The 13,720-nt window shown below is 38.5% G+C and overlaps 1 protein-coding gene and 2 long non-coding RNA genes across 3 annotated transcripts; all 3 read left to right on the forward strand.

The window, feature by feature from the left end:
- The first annotated feature begins 1,638 nt into the window (after positions 1 to 1,638).
- On the forward strand, positions 1,639 to 3,913 carry LOC309486556. Its single transcript, XR_014201587.1, has 3 exons — positions 1,639 to 1,960; positions 2,979 to 3,013; positions 3,315 to 3,913. It is a non-coding gene; the product is annotated as an uncharacterized lncRNA (long non-coding RNA).
- A 2,934-nt stretch (positions 3,914 to 6,847) lies between these two features.
- Positions 6,848 to 13,476, forward strand: LOC309492911 (uncharacterized protein; the record flags this gene model as incomplete). The annotated part of the gene is made up of 7 exons (XM_082161951.1): positions 6,848 to 7,156; positions 7,262 to 7,320; positions 10,698 to 10,737; positions 10,986 to 11,150; positions 11,593 to 11,733; positions 11,980 to 12,117; positions 13,346 to 13,476. Exons 1-7 carry the CDS (start codon positions 6,994 to 6,996, stop codon positions 13,474 to 13,476), a joined length of 837 nt encoding a protein of 278 aa, XP_082018077.1. The 5' UTR covers positions 6,848 to 6,993.
- On the forward strand, positions 7,681 to 9,136 carry LOC309486520. The gene is made up of 3 exons (XR_014201578.1): positions 7,681 to 8,021; positions 8,748 to 8,782; positions 9,086 to 9,136. It is a non-coding gene; the product is annotated as an uncharacterized lncRNA (long non-coding RNA).
- Positions 13,477 to 13,720: the final 244 nt, after the last annotated feature.

Genomic DNA, 13,720 nt, shown 5'->3' on the forward strand with positions numbered 1-13,720 from the left:
TCTGCCAATTATTAGCAGAAAAAAAAAGAGTTAAAAAGGATTGGAGTGGAGCCTGACAAACCACCCAACACTTCTGCCGCCATCGCCATCATCCATGCTTTCACACTTCGTTTTTATTCCTGAATGATTCTGGAGAAAAACACTGAAGCAGAAGCCCAAAACAAGACATTTCATTCAATGTATTAAATATTTAAGCCAGGTCAGATTTAACCAGACGACATCAAACTGATGTAATTTTGCACACTGAGAGCGAGACTGGGGAGAAACAAGTATCAGAGCGACACCGGCGGAGTATGTTGCATTAAATGAAGCATGGCAGACTGGCCAATTAAAACCTGTTCTCTACACTCATTCTTTATATATTTATATGCTCCTGACAGTCAGAGAGACAGATTTATTATCACATTTAAACTAAAGTTGAGCCTGACTATAGTATCAGCATGTCTTACATCTACTGTATGCAGGAGTAAAAACATTGAAGTCTCTAAAATGTTTGGATTAAATCAAATGAACAGATGTTTAGTGCCTTCATTGATAAAAGATTTCATTCTAAAAGTGTTCATATTATGCACTAAACCTTTTCAGAGTACATCAGAACATGTGCAAAATTCTAGTCAGCTGAAGATTGTGTGCACATGCATCTCCTCCTCAAAATAACCAGTGGTCTGTTGCATGAAGCCGGTTTCAGTTGCTAAACAGGTACATTTTAAATTGATTTGGACAAACACTGTTTTTTTCTTGCTCAAGAAGGTGGATTGGTTTTTAGCGGGTTTTATTGCCATGGTAACTTACGATACATGGCTAACCTGCTCCGGAGCAGGTTTTATTCTGAGTTACGCCAGTTTCACACTGCACGCGTTAGCAGAGCGTATTTTTTTCAGCGCACATGTTAACAGATTAGAGTATTCACACCCCAGATAGCAATTACATTTGGCACGGATCCGTTTTAAGCCCCTTGCCTCCGTTTCTATCTTAGAGACGTTTTCTGATTGTGAACCAGATCCGTGCCAGACAGAGGTTTCAGCTTAAACAATCTAACTGCCATCAGTTCAGTATTTATATCATTTTACAGATCTGGCCCAGATCACTTTTCCCATAGGTAACCGAAAGACATTAGCTGTGTCTGACACTGATTTGGTCCAGATCTGCAATATGAATCTGAGCCGATACTGTTTTCACATAGGCTACACTGGTGTGGCCCGAATCTGTGATACATATCTGAGCCGACTGCATTTAAAAAAGGGCTAAAAACTGCTCTGGCCCATATCTGCAAAACGGATTTGAGCCAACACTGTTTTGACAGAGACTACCTGATGTGGACCACATCCGAAATACTTTTCTCAAACTGTGTGAAGAACTCCGTGGAATAAACATTTTCAAAACAACATGGTTACCTGTCTGCATATTTATTTTTCTATCTTAGAGCATGAGATAAATGCATTGTCATTAAGCTGAACAATATTATCAGTGTTTAAAAACTATACAGCAACAGGTCCGTTACAGCACACACTGTAAAAAAAAAAGTGTAATTTTACAAGTAATTGTCTGTATTTTTTTCCCAGATTTTTACCGTTTTGTCATTATACAGCAAATATTTGCAAATAAAAGGCATTTGCCGTTGCTGCACATTCAGGGCTTTGTGTGTGTGAGTGCGCGCGCGCGCGCGCGAGATGACGCAGATTCAAATTCGCCGCCATTACTTTTCCGCTGTTTACTCCCGCCCACAACGGTTAACGTTAGCTGATCAGGATCGAGTTTGGGCAAGCGGGAGATTTGAATTCAGTCTACTCTCGTGAAGTAGACTGTGAGATCAACAGTGGTTCAAAGCAATCGTGTTCGTCAAGAGCAGCCGTGAGCAGGAGCTGTTGTCTGTCAGTCCGTTTGGATTCTTTGGAAATAACACCCTTTTCTGTGAGCCTTGTTCGTCAGCGGACATCATGCCAACCGATCACCGGCTGAGGTAAGAGTCTCATATACTAAGTTACATGTGAACGATATTTTATATTACATTTGTGTTACGTTTACAGTTTTCAAGCTAACGTTAGCATTCTTAAATTATGTTCTGTCATAACAGGCGAGAGCTGGAGGGCAAAACACTGAAAATGTAGCATGCGTCTTTACATTTTCCATCTGTTTTAAGAAAGATCAGTTGAACCCACACCTCAAAAGACCTAAAACAAGCTTTCGTAGACTTGTTATACATATCAAAGTCCGTTTAATTGTGAATAAAATCTTCGTTAATACGCGATAGTATCTGTCAGTAAATCAATCTCTTAAATGGCGGGACATTTTGAAACACTGCCTGGAAGCTGAAAATTCTTCTCTTAAAAAATATCCTCGGTTTTAACTAACCAATTTTTATTACCATTTTTAATAACCACAGTTATACTACAAAAACAAATAGGCCTACCATGTTTTTTTTCTTGTTTTTTTTCTTTGTGGTTAAACCACAGTTAATTTTCGTAAGGGTTAAACATGGCTAACGTTATCTCAAGACTGTTAAGAAAACGAATTCAGTAAATACTGTACTTGATGATGATACAGGAAAGCACATGAGACTAGAATATGAACACAACATGATAAATTGCATATTCTGGCTGCATCTGCTTGCCAACACGTAGCTATAGAATGCATATATGTGCATATATTAGGCTTATAAAATAAAAGTTGATAGAATGTTTGTGTTCTGATGAAGAAATGAACGTATCTACATTTTGGATGGCCTGGGGTCATCATAGTAGCCTTTTTCATAGGATACTTTTGATCATTGGTTATGAAAATTGCATTGATCCAGATGAACAGACAGTTAACTTACACCCCTAAGGTTAGGTGTCTCAGCTCAAAACTTCACTGTTAGCCTTTCCTGCTCAGCTTCCAGATCATAGTCAGTTTAGGTTTTGCATTGTCTCAGTGGAACATATTCTTACATGTGTAAATGTAATACTGAGTTTTTTTTTTTTTTTTTTTTGTGATTTCAGGTCAAGTGGAAAGCAGAATTATCATGGCAAACAAGGTATGGGAAGAAGTAATTTAAAATATTGTAATGGCCGAGTCTTCTGATTCCATATGATTTCACTAAAAGTGGCAGAAAATTTAATTTGTTTTATACTATATTTTCCCATATGAATATTCATTTGATCCTTGTGAGGCCACTGCACAAGGTTTGGTTTTACTACAGTAAGACCACGATTGTGTTAGATTCCACCCATCTATTTAATTTTTTTGTTGTTGTTGGTAGCGTAACTAGGCTTTTTCATTTAGAAACATGACTTTTCCTATCACTTAATGACACATATCTCTACCTTTCATTCCAGCTAAAGGATCTGACGGTTGCTGCTTGCATCTCAGCCTACCTGATGGAAAATTCTTGCTGGATGAATGACCTTCAACTCAACCTTGCCAAGACAGAACTGCTTATGGTTTCAGCCAAACCATCCTTGCTGTGTGATCCTGCTGATTTGCCTTATACAACATCAGAAAGATCCGGCCCTTCCTATCGGAGCCACACAACTCCTTGTCTAAGCTCTTGTTCTATCCAGACTGGACTATTGCAGCTCTTCCAGCATCAGTCAAACCTCTGCAACTGATCCAGATGCTGCAGCAAGACCTAAACTCACTGCTTCAGATCTATGTGTCCTCCAGAAGCTTGTGTTCTGCAAGTGAACGGCGCCTTGTGGTGCCATCATCCCAAAGAGACACAAAATCACTTTCACTGACCTTTCCCTGGACTGTTCCCTGCTGGTGGGATGACCTGCCCAACTCAACACATTTTCAAGAAACTGCTAAAGATCCATCTTTTCATAAACACTTGACCCAATAATACTAAATCTTTGTTTTAATAAAAAAATAAAAACTTGTGCACTGTGCTACACTAACTGGGACTTGTCACTGCACTTGTTGCTTCTATTGTTCTCTTAATTTTCACTTTGGATAAAATGTAATTGTAAATGTAATTGTAAATGTTTAAGACAAGTTATATTAGAGTATAAAGGTATACAGCAATTGCCTTTTAATGTGGATATTTTTACATGTTCTAAATTCTATACTAAGCTTGTATTTCCTATCATTCACGTATCTTGATGTTCAGTGTTTGTTTAATGAATACTGTAAGTGTGCAGGTATTCCGTACTTGTATGTTTAGTTAATTTAACAGAAATTCACTGTACATTTGCTATTATTAAGTACTTAATTAGAGATTGCAGGTCTAGTTTCACAACTTTGACCAAAAATTAAAACTGTAAATATACAAACTTTATATTTGAATGTATGTACTTATTGCATTTTTATACATAACTTCATAGTTATTTTACACAGAAAAACTATATAAGATAATTACTGTAGATAGACAGAGCATTATTATAAAATAACTTTATGTATGCCTAGGTAGCATAGGTTAATATGATACCCTAACTGACAAAAATGCCGAAAATAAGGCAAAAGGACAATCCAGTGCGATTTAAGTGGAATCGTAACACATCCGGCACAGCTCCGGTAGGTGGAATCGTTTCACGCACCCGTTACGCATCTGTAACGGGATGTTTAGGCGGTGCTGGATCGGCGCTGGCACATATCCGCAACAACCCCTAAAAACAGACCAGAAACGGCTTCGGCCCGATGTGCGTTTGGACTCAGGAACGAGTCCGTGAGGCGGATGCGTGCCAGACCCGGCTCTATCGTTTTGCGGTTGCGGCCCTGTTCCGTTACAGCGTCCAGTGGCTATCTGGGACTGCACGCAGAAGCGGCGCGGCAGCGCGTAGCAGAAGCAGCAGTGCCGCGATAGTTTCGGCGCCGAGTCTATTTTTCCTGCGCCGCTTATGCTGAATTAAAGTGACAATGCATTGATCATGGCCAAAATACACAGCAGTTTTACCCAAACTTACGCATTGATGATATCTATTGTGTTTTAAACAGTCAATCAAATGACCTTCAGCAATTTAAAAAGAAAATAAATGTCCAAAAACAAACTTTTTGCCCGAACTACAAAAACAAGTTTAAACAATTTATACTGCCAGTTTAGCTTAAGTTATATTACTTATGTATGTATATATGTAACCGGCAGAGTAGTCGCTGTCTGGTTGAAGTTTGTCCCTCTGCAGCTACGGTAGCCCCCTGACGTCACCCAGCTAGCCGTGAGTGGCTAAACAACTCATTTGCGTCTAGGCCAGTTTCAATAAAACAGTCTGCACTGTTGGGCTTAGAGAGAGATTATCTGGTGTCCAGATACATTTTCAGTCTTGTTACTGCTTGGGTATGTGGTTCTCCTGTGCAACGAACGTATGGTAAATGTTTATATGTGTCACAGTTCTGTCACCTCGGTCTGGATTTTCTTATGGGTTTGTGACAGGGCTGTGACACGCCGGTTTGTCATGTGTTTATGTTCAGTCTGGTCCTGTGTGAGCACATGAGTGTCTTGTTGTTTCTTGTGCCATGTGCTCTTGTCTAATTGTCAACCCCGCCCATCTTGTTATCTCGTTATTGGTTTATTTCCCCCACCTGCCTGCCTTGTTACCTCTTTTCTTTGTTAGTCTATTTAATCTCCTTGTGTTTGCTGTCTGGTGCCGATTCGTTGTATTGTTACGTGTTCCAGTTTGTAGCCTCTCATTTATGCCTAGGGTTGGAGTTTGTACCTTTCCAGTTTGGCATCAAAATAAATCACTCTGCATTTGAATCTACGTTAGTGATGGCCAGATCGAGGCCTCGTGAAGCAATGAAACAGTTGAACCAAATGTGCCATATTGTTTCGAGGCTTCGAATCAATCCGACACCCGTCTCAACGGTGACACCTAGTGGTCACTTGCAGGTGTTGATCTGAAACAACCTTGACGAGCCATTAAAAAAATTTGTTGTTTTTTTATTATTATAATTTTCTAATATGTGAAGATTGTAACCTATAGGCTCCTCACTGTGCATAATGTTATTTTGGTCTTGCAAAATGAATATTAATAAAAGAAATCAAGCCACAATGTCTCACTTTTTTAGAGATTTTTATTCAAAAATATTAATTTCTCTGCTGTGGAAGGACTTAGACTACTTCTTTTTTTACAGATAATTTCTCCAGCCTTTGAAAAAATCCTCTCACAAGGGACACTTGTTGCTGGCATGCAAAGATATATATATATATATATATATATATATATATATTGTTTTGGTGATTTTCCTTTTATTGTGACAGGACAGTAGAGAGATGACAAAAAAACGAGGCGGGAAAGGTCCACGAGCCGGGACTCGAACTCGGGACCCCGAGTGCAAAGACGCTACATGTCGGCGCACTGACCACGAGGCCATTGACGCAGACGGCGGAGATATTTTTTTTAGCTAGGACATACAAATGAGGAAAGATTACTGCTATCTCTTTCCAGTTTCATTTAAATTCCAGTTAAATTTAAATGCAAGCCTAAATAGCCTATAACTAATCAAATCGTCACTATATCACCAAAAATCCGCTATCTCAAAATCAAACTCCTCTCACAAAAACCCACGAGGTCAATATGCGTTGATTTCACTTTTATACAGATGTGCGACTGTGTGGTCTGTTCCCGACCGTGTCAATCAAACGCTGATTCGGCGGACCACACCTGATGAAACACTTAGTGAAACACTTCGAGGCTTCGTTTGGCCATAGTCACGTGACATAGGTGTTTTGAATCACGCTTCGGATCAGTGTTTCGAAACATCTGCGCTTCGGGATCTCGCAAAGCTTCGGAACGACTGTTTCGCGTCAGCCATCCTTTATCTACGTCTCTTGTCTACTTCACGTGACAGAACGAATCGGCCATCATGTGGATTCAGCGGAGCGAACTTTGTCCCGCGGAGAGGGAGAATGGGATCTCCTGTGGTAATTTCCTTAAGCACTTATTTCTCACAATATTTTCACCCAGTAAAAGTGTTTTCATATAGACTGCCATGCCCTGTTATGAGTTGCTTCTTCAGTATATGTTGGAATGTTGGTATGCATGTTGGATTTTTTAATTTGATATTCTTTTTTACCTGAAAATGGTAAAGGTGTCCAAACTTGAGGAGTTGGGTGTTGAGACGGCCATTTTATCTTTTGACCGTCAAAAGTCTGGCCTAGAGGTCTACGAAGTCAGCAGCAAAGGGGCAGCTGACTTCCTTGACTCCACAGACACAGCAAACAACTTTGCACTGCACTTCAAAGGTGATACTGTTTTTATGAAAAACTACACAAATGGCTTGTAATAGTGCAAAGATACGTAATACAATTCTGTTAGATAAATGATATGGTTTGTCCTTACGTTTGCAGCCAATTCCTCTTGCACTACCGACAGCACCACCCACAGCAACAAAGGTCAAGTCAATGACCTAATATTTTACAGATTTTTTTCTGTGAAATTAGAAAACAAAGAAAAGAAGGTATAACTGCAGAAATCTGCATCTATTCAATATGTTGTCCTTACAGATTATTAAGCATGTGGGGGTTAAAGTGAGGGTTTTTTTAAGGTTAAATAATAGTATTTGTACATACAGCCTACCCTACATAGGCTACAGTAGACCTGTATTGAATTGTTTTTAGGCTATAGACTTTTAATCTTGTCTTGCAAATAGATGCTCATTTTGATCATTATTTCATTGTCTTATTCTCCCATAATTTCATGTATATTTTATTAATATTTTTCTAAATCTCCGTTGCTGCACATTCAGGGCTTTGTGTGTGTGTGTGTGTGTGTGTGTGCGCGCGCGCGCACGCGATGACGCAGATTCAAATTCGCCGCCATTACGTTTCCGCTGTTTAGTCCCGCCCACAACGGTCAGCTGATCAGTCGACTTTGGATCTGTATCAAGTGCAAGTGGGAGATTTGAATTCAGTCTACTCTCCTGAAGTGGATTGTGAGATTAACAGGGGTTCAATATGACACCTCATAATTCAAAGCAATCGTGTTCGTCGAGAGCAGCCGTGAGCAGGAGCCCTAGCTGTTGTCAGTTTGGATTCTTCGGAAATAGCACCCTTTTCAGTGAGCCTGGTTCGTCACAGCGGACATCATGCCAACCGATCACCGGCTGAGGTAAGAGTCTGCATGTGAACGATATTTTATATTACATTTGTGTTAAGTTTACGTTACAGTTTTCAAGCTAACATTAGCATTTTAAATGATGTTCAGTTAACTGGCGAGAGCTGGAGGCAAAACACTGAAAATGTAGCATGCATCTTTACATTTTCCATCTGTTTTAAGAAAGATCAGTTGAACCCACACCTCAAAAAATACCTAAAACAAGCTTTCGTAGACTTGTTATACATAAAGTCCGTTTAATTGTGTATAAAATCTTTGTTAATACGCGATAGTATCTGTCAGTAAATCAATCTCTTAAATGGCGGGACATTTTTAAACACTGTCTGGAAGCTGAAAACTCTTCTCTTAAAAAATAGTAACCACGTTTTTGGCGGATTTTTATTACCATTTTTAATAGCCACAGTTATACTACAAATAGGCCTAACGTTACCAAGGTTTTTTTTTTTTTGGTTAAACCATAGTTAATTTTCATAAGGGTTAATGTGGTTATCAAGACCGTTAAGAAAACGAATTCAGCAAATACTGTACTTGTTGTTGATACAGGAAAACACATGAGGCTAGAATATGAACACCACATGATAAATTCCATATTCTGGCTGCATGCTTGCCAACACGTCAGTTGAGGTTTTGCATTGTCCCAGTGGAACATATTCTGACATATGCAAATGTAATACTGAGTTGTAAAAAAAAAAATATATATATATATATTTGTGATTTCAGGTCAAGTGGAAAGCAGAATGATCATGGCAAACAAGGTATGGGAAGAAGTAATTTAAAATATTGTAATGGCCGAGTCTTCTGATTCCATATGATTGCACTAAAAGTGGCAGAAAATTTAATTTGTTTTATACTATATTTTCCCATGTGAATATTCATTTGATCCTTGTGAGGCCACTGGAGCTGCACAAGGTTTGGTTTTGCTTCAGTAAGACCACGATTGTGTTAGATTCCACCCATCTATTATTATTATTTTTTTGTATTGTAACTAGGCTCTGTCATTTAGAAACATGGGTTTTCCTATCACTTATAATGACATATATCTCTACCTTTCATTCCAGCCAGAGGATCTGACGGTTGCTGCTCGCATCTCAGCCTACCTGATGGAAAATTCATGCTGGATGAATGACCTTCACCTTCAATTCAACCTTGCCAAGACAAAACTGCTTATGGTTTCACTTTCAGCCAAACCATGCGATCCTGCTGATTTGCCTTATACAACACCAGAAAGATCCGGCCCTTCCTATCGGAGCCACACAACTCCTTGTCTAAGCTCTTGTTCTATCCAGACTGGACTATTGTAATGCTCTCCTGGCAGGCCTTCCAGCATCAGTCAAACCTCTGCAACTGATCCAGATGCTGCAGCAAGACCTAAACTCACTGCTTCAGATCTATGTGTCTCCAGAAGCTTGTGTTCTGCAAGTGAACGTCGCCTTGTGGTGCCATCATCCCAAAGAGACACAAAACCACTTTCACTGACCTTTACCTGGACTGTTCCCTGCTGGTGGGATGACCTGCCCAACTTAACACATTTTCAAGAAACTGCTAAAGATCCATCTTTTCATAAACACTTGACCCAATAATACTAAATCTTTGTTTTAATAATAAATAAATAAACTTGTATACTGTGCTACACTAACTGGGACTTGTCACTGCACTTGTTGCTTCTATTGTTCTCTTAATTTTTAAGTCACTTTGGATAAAATGTAATTGTAAATGTGTAAAATAAGTTATATTAGAGTATAAAGGCATACAGCAATTGCCTTTTAATGTAGATATTTTTACATGTTCTAAATTATATACTAAGATTGTATTTCCTATCATTCACATATCTTGATGTTCAGTGTTTGTTTAATGAGTAATACTGTAAATGTGCAGGTATTTTGTACTTATACGTTTAATTAATTTAACAGAAATTGACTGTACATTTGCTATTATTAAGTACTTAATTAGAGATTGGTCAAAGTTGTGAAATTGGAAATGCCTTAACTGTAAATATACAAACTTTGAATTTGAATTTATGTATTTAATGCATTTTTATACATAACTTCATAGTTATTATACACAGGAAAAACTATATATTAAAAGATAATTACTGTAGATAGACAGCATTATTATAAAATAACTTTATAAAACCCTAAATTTACAGTTTAACTTGAAAGTTAAATGTTTTTTTTAAAATGTAATTTGACATCATTTATCCGTTTTTCCACGGTTTAATAAGCCATTATCAACAGTAATGTACTGTAATTTAATAAATTTTGACTGTAAAGTCAATTCTGTATTTTCACTGTTTTTGCCTGTAATTTTGTGAAATGGTTATTTGCTGTAATTTAACGGAATCCGTCTGGAAACTTTGCTGCCAGAGATTTACCGTTTGTATACGGGATTTTTTTTTTTTTTACAGTGTAGGCCTAGTAGCTATGGATTTTAATAATTTTACTAATATATAGTAGGTAAACATATAGGTGCATATATAGGTGAACATATAGGTGCATATATATGTGAACATATAGGTGAGCATATATAGGTGAACATGTAGGTGCATATATGTGCATATATGTACATATAATATAGGAAAACGGCCAATTTTATATATGTCACATATATTAAAAACATATATCAAAACATATATTAAAACATATATGTTTATATAGGTTCTTTCCATGTGGGCTGGTTAAGAAAGTGCAGGACCTCTTCAATCAAAGATATAGTAAGCATATTTTCTAACTTTTTTTTAGGCAAATGTGAAAAATGTATAAATATTTACATATATTGATGAGCTAATATGCCTCCATGAATCTGTGGCATTTTAAGTAACTTGTTAAATTGTTTACCTATAGCATACAATCTTAAGAATTACATGTTTACAGTCTATGCACTGATTATAAACAGGTAGGGAAGTCGGAATTGTCAAACTGAAAAATGGTGTGCATGCATGAGCATATTCATGTATTTCAGAGGAGGCTGGAGGTTCTGGAAGGCTCCCTTACCAGGCCTTGTTAAACCGAGGCCTGACGGTAGTTGGACTGCCAAATGGCCTTGGTCTAAGGAAGCCATCTTTTTATGGAAGACACCAATTAGATGCCATTTTGAAAGATGCTGAGCAGATTTCATTTGAAATTAGTAAGTCATATTTAGACTTACTAGTGGCAGTTGTATTTCTGCATGCTATTTCGCTCTTTGAACACTGAGCGAATAATGAGGTAACAAAAATATTACAATATTGTGCAGGGCCATTATAAACATCCCAAACTGATTTTTGTGTTTTGTTCCAGAATCAAAATTATAGTGGAACACCATTTTTAAGGCACCTCTCCAGATAGTCTTTACATAGTTGAATATGATTTTGGAGACTGTGATTGCCCATTACAGTGGTTTACATTTACAAACTATGAAATTAATAAATCTATTCCTTTCATTGTTGTAACTTATATTCCCTGTATGATACTATAAGTACTATTTGATACTATTTATACTATATGATACTATTTTTTTCCTCCAGCAATTACGTGTCATGCATATCCTTCATACAGTAAGTGTACCTTTTTTGCCTTAACATATAAAGCAGATGCAACACAATGCAGTCCAACTGGGATGGGAGAGGGTGTTCTTGAGGACATGGAACCAGAAGCCACGGCAGACGATATCCATACAAAGGAAGGATGCCAGTCAGTGGAAGAGTTACTGCAACCTATGTGTGGAAATGGTAATTATTTGTAACTGATTTCTTTTTAATGCCAGTGGCTACAACCCAAATGCGTTTTATTGGATTGAGATTGGTGCACAGACAAATGCTCACAAAACTAACAGAAAAATGAATAAATCTATTCCTTTCAATGTTGTAACTTATATTCCCTGTATGATACTGTAGGATTTTTTCCTCCAGCAATTACGTGTCATGCATATCCTTCATACAGTAAGTGTACCTTTTTTGCCTTAACATATAAAGCAGATGCGACACAATGCAGTCCAACTGGGATGGGAGAGGGTGTTCTTGAGGACATGGACCCAGAAGCCACGGCAGACGATATCCATACAAAGGAAGGATGCCAGTCAGTGGAAGAGTTACTGCAACCTATGTGTGGAAATGGTAATTATTTGTAACTGATTTCTTTTTAATGCCAGTGGCTACAACCCAAATGCGTTTTATTAGATTGAGATTGGTGCACAGACAAATGCTCACAAAACTAACAGAAAAAGAGAGAAAAGCTCACAAATTGTTTAACCATATTTATTTTTCAAAAAGAAAAATGAATATCACATAGGTCTTCGCATGCAGTAGGGATCACACCTACAGCGCAAAGAGACGTCCAAACGGCGCATATTTTAAGTGGTTTCTGGACACCTAAATTACATCCCCTACAGGTTCACAACGTGACACCAGACGACTTCTTTTTTCCAACGTGTACTGAATGTCAAGTATTGATGTCCACATTACTTCTGTATAAAGGCTAATTGTGTCCAGATTTGGTCAATGTCAAATTTAGTATGTTTTTTTAATACAATTTGTGAGCATATGTCATGGAATCATTGAGATCTGGTGACTGTGGAGGTTGTTGGAGGACAGTGAACTCATTATGATGTTGAAGAAAGCAGCTGGAGATGATCTGAGCTTTGTGAAATGGTGCATTATCCTGCTGGAAGTAGCCATCAGAAGATGCTCCACTGTGCTCAGAAAGGGATGGACATGGTCAGCAGCAATACTCAGGTAGGCTGTGCTGGTTAAACCATACCACGTTGGGACTAAGGGGCCCAAAGTGGGACAAGAAACCCCCCCACCACCATTCCAGCAGCAGCAGCTGAAGCGTTGATGGGCGGCAGGATGGATCCATGCTTTCATGATGTCTCCAGCAGATTCTGAGCCTACCATCTGAATGTGGAGCTGAAATGGAGACTCATCAGACCAGACAATATTTATTTTCTGCATTTTTAAGACCATTCTCTGGAAACCCTAGAGATGGTTGTGGGTGAAAATCCCAGTAATACTCAGACCAACAACCATGCCACATTCAAAGTCCCTTAAATCCCCTTTCTTCCTCATTCTGATGCTCAGGTTGAACTTCAGAAAGTCTTCTTCACCATGTCTACATGACTACATGTGTTGAGATGCTGCTATGTGATTGGCTGGTTAGATATTTGTGTTCATAAGCAGTAGCACAGCTGTATATAATAAAGTGTCCAGTGAATGTCAATACTAACACTGCTTACTGTATCCAATAGTCATGGGTCATATAAATGCTGACAAATTGGATAACAAATTTTCCATTAAGGTACAAGATATGTATCGAGTTTTTATCATATTGTTGTATGTACTGTAGGTGCACAGCAGATAGCAGAGAACTTCCCTGGAACTTCTTCAGCCACTTATGTCGTCATGATGACTGCAGATGACAGTATGTATTCCACAGCAATACATTATCCTTGCCACCACGAGTCATATGGTAATTAGAGCCATTCACACCTCCGGCGCGAGCGCTCTGCATACGTCATGGTTCGTTTCCGACAATATTCGGCACAGACGAACGCGACGTTCACAGGCTGTAAATTGTCGTTAACTGCCGAAAATTAGGGAGATTTACGGCCGTTTACGGGGTCGGAAATCCCAATTTTCATGCAGTGAGACTTGGTTCCCGGAGCTAATACAGCTGGCAGACACAGTCCCCTGGCCGATTCCGGCGAGAAGAGACCTTCTC

Source organism: Leuciscus leuciscus (assembly GCF_965113295.1).
Source record: "Leuciscus leuciscus genome assembly, chromosome: 2".
Classification (NCBI taxonomy): Eukaryota; Metazoa; Chordata; class Actinopteri; order Cypriniformes; family Leuciscidae; genus Leuciscus; species Leuciscus leuciscus.